The sequence below is a fragment of the Budorcas taxicolor genome, chromosome Y (assembly GCF_023091745.1).
Source record: "Budorcas taxicolor isolate Tak-1 chromosome Y, Takin1.1, whole genome shotgun sequence".
NCBI classification, from domain to species: Eukaryota; Metazoa; Chordata; class Mammalia; order Artiodactyla; family Bovidae; genus Budorcas; species Budorcas taxicolor.
Window position 1 is genome coordinate 10442658 of NC_068936.1, and position 2262 is coordinate 10444919.

The 2262-nt window shown below is 40.7% G+C and overlaps 1 protein-coding gene across 1 annotated transcript; it reads right to left on the bottom strand.

The window, feature by feature from the left end:
• Positions 1-342: 342 nt before the first annotated feature.
• LOC128071070 (zinc finger protein 280B-like) lies at positions 343-1935 on the bottom strand (the record flags this gene model as incomplete). The annotated part of the gene is made up of 1 exon (XM_052664048.1): positions 343-1935. A coding segment is annotated over one exon (1593 nt), but the record flags the coding sequence as incomplete, so codon positions are not given.
• Positions 1936-2262: the final 327 nt, after the last annotated feature.

Consider the following 2262-nt stretch of genomic DNA (forward strand, 5'->3'; position numbering starts at 1 on the left):
AGTAACATCAGCTACCGAAATAGGTTCTTACTTTTCCTTTCTCCACTTCTCTCATTCTCTCTCTCTCACACACGCGTGCACACATTCTTTTTACATGTTAAGACAATTATATGAAAAACAGATAATAGATTTTTAAATAACATCTCAATACACAGATCAAACGAAATTGTACTTCCTGTATTTAAAACAAAATCACATAAATTACCCATCGGTTTCCCTATATTTGATATTATTGAATAATGCTATAATTTGATCTTTTGGGTTTTAATGGGGTTTTTAACTTTGACTGAAATACTTGCTTCAGAGTTACTGAAAGCAGAATTAACTTTTTTCTTCTTTTTTTGACCTCCTACTTTTGGATTTGGGGGGTGATGATTCAAAATCAGATGTGTTCACAGTAATGGATGCTACTTCCACCAATCCTGGTTGAAGGGGTTCCAGTGATACCTGAATAACAATTTTTGTTTCAGGAGACAATCCTTCTAGCTGCTTAGGCTTCTTAAACATTTGATGACACTGGGTCTTGTGCTCCCTTTCCTCTTTGGAAGTTAAAAACTGTAGCCGACATTTGGAACACTGGCGAAAACTCTTTTCCCAGTGCCCTCTATGATGATGTCCGTAGGCTGTTGCAGTTTTAAAAATTTTGAGACAAAACAGGCAAAGTAAATTCTTAGTGTCACCATGGTATGCTCTGAAATGTGCATCCACATCTGCAAAAAATGATGATCTGTAACTGCAAACCTGGCATACATAGGGCATTTCACCAGGCTTATGATTGTCTTTCATGTGCTCTAAGAGAACCTGATCTGTCTCAAAGGACAACTCACAGATGCGACAGACTGCGGAGGGCTCCTGGGGAGTGTGGACACTTTCAATGTGACACTGCATCTGGAAGGGAGTAGGAAACTGGCGGAGGCAGTGCCGGCAGGTGGTGTGGGTTTTCCAGCTGTCACCTCTCTGCCTCTCAAGTTCCAAATGGTGCTTCATGTGATTCATAAACTTGACATTTTTTAGAACTTTCAAGCAGCTGAGGCATTTAAACGCTGTGTGGGTCTTCGGTTCTGGCTGCCCAACTCCTACATGCTCTCCATAGTAGAAGTCACCAAGTAACACAGTCAGCTTTCCTTCTGTGGGATCACCAATTTTGTCTGGACTTGCTGAACTTGGAAAATCAGTTTTTGTCAGTCCATTTTCCCCTAAAGGTCTTACAGGCTTGCAATGAACACTGTCCTTTGGAAAAGGTGTTGGACAAGGTTCTCCATTCTGAACATGGCTTAGTGAGGTATGGACACGGTCCGGTGTGCTTTGCTGAGTGGTCACTGTATGAAAAATACCTGAAGGGGAAAAACCTAAACAATGTTCCCCTATAATGCCATCACTGAGCTTAGGCCTTTTGGGATTTCTGCTATTTGTTTCACAAGTGGAAAGTACCTTTGAGACATGAGGACTTTTATTCATATCTCCTGCAGAAACCGCTCTTTCTGCTGGATGCTGCAATGAACTTGTGAAGGTAATCAAAGAAGAACATGACTCCTTTGAAAAGCACTTCGGCACTCTTTGTGGTGAAATATTTTTACAATCAGCTTGAGACGGAGGTTCAATAATAATAGGACTATCTGTTGATCTTGATTCAGAGTCAGAAACTGGCAAGACAGCCTTTGCTTCTGATATAGCAGTCACATGACTAGCAGGCTGTAATTTGTCAGCGTTACCTTTCCTGAAGTGACCATACCTTTTTCTCCTTGAACAAGAACCTGGGGTATCTCTGTTCAGTACGTTTGAAACAACTGGTTTTGAAGCTGAGCTCATCCCAACAAAGATCACGTCAGCATCTTCATTTACATGTTCCACTCCGACCAAGATCACTTCATCATCATCATCATCATCTGCTTGTTTGGCTTCTCCCTCCCTTTTCCGTACTTCTGGCTCTTGTTCTTCTTCACGTAACATACATGGTAGTTCCATATTTTGAGTACTTTTTTATTCTTACAGGGTGCGGCCACAAGTCCCAGGGCTTCCTTTATACAAACTGCCACCTAAGTATAAACATACTACATATTAGTTAAGTACAGAAAAATGGGCTATTTGATTATCTCCAAAACTCTAGAGTAGTTTTAAACATCCTTATCTTACAGACAAAGACACCGAGTGTCAACGAGACTCAGTGACAGCTGAAAAACCTATGACTACAAGTCTACATGGCTCTAGAATCATAAGCTTTGTCCCACGTTCACTTTAACCTCTTCTATTTAAAAAAGCAAA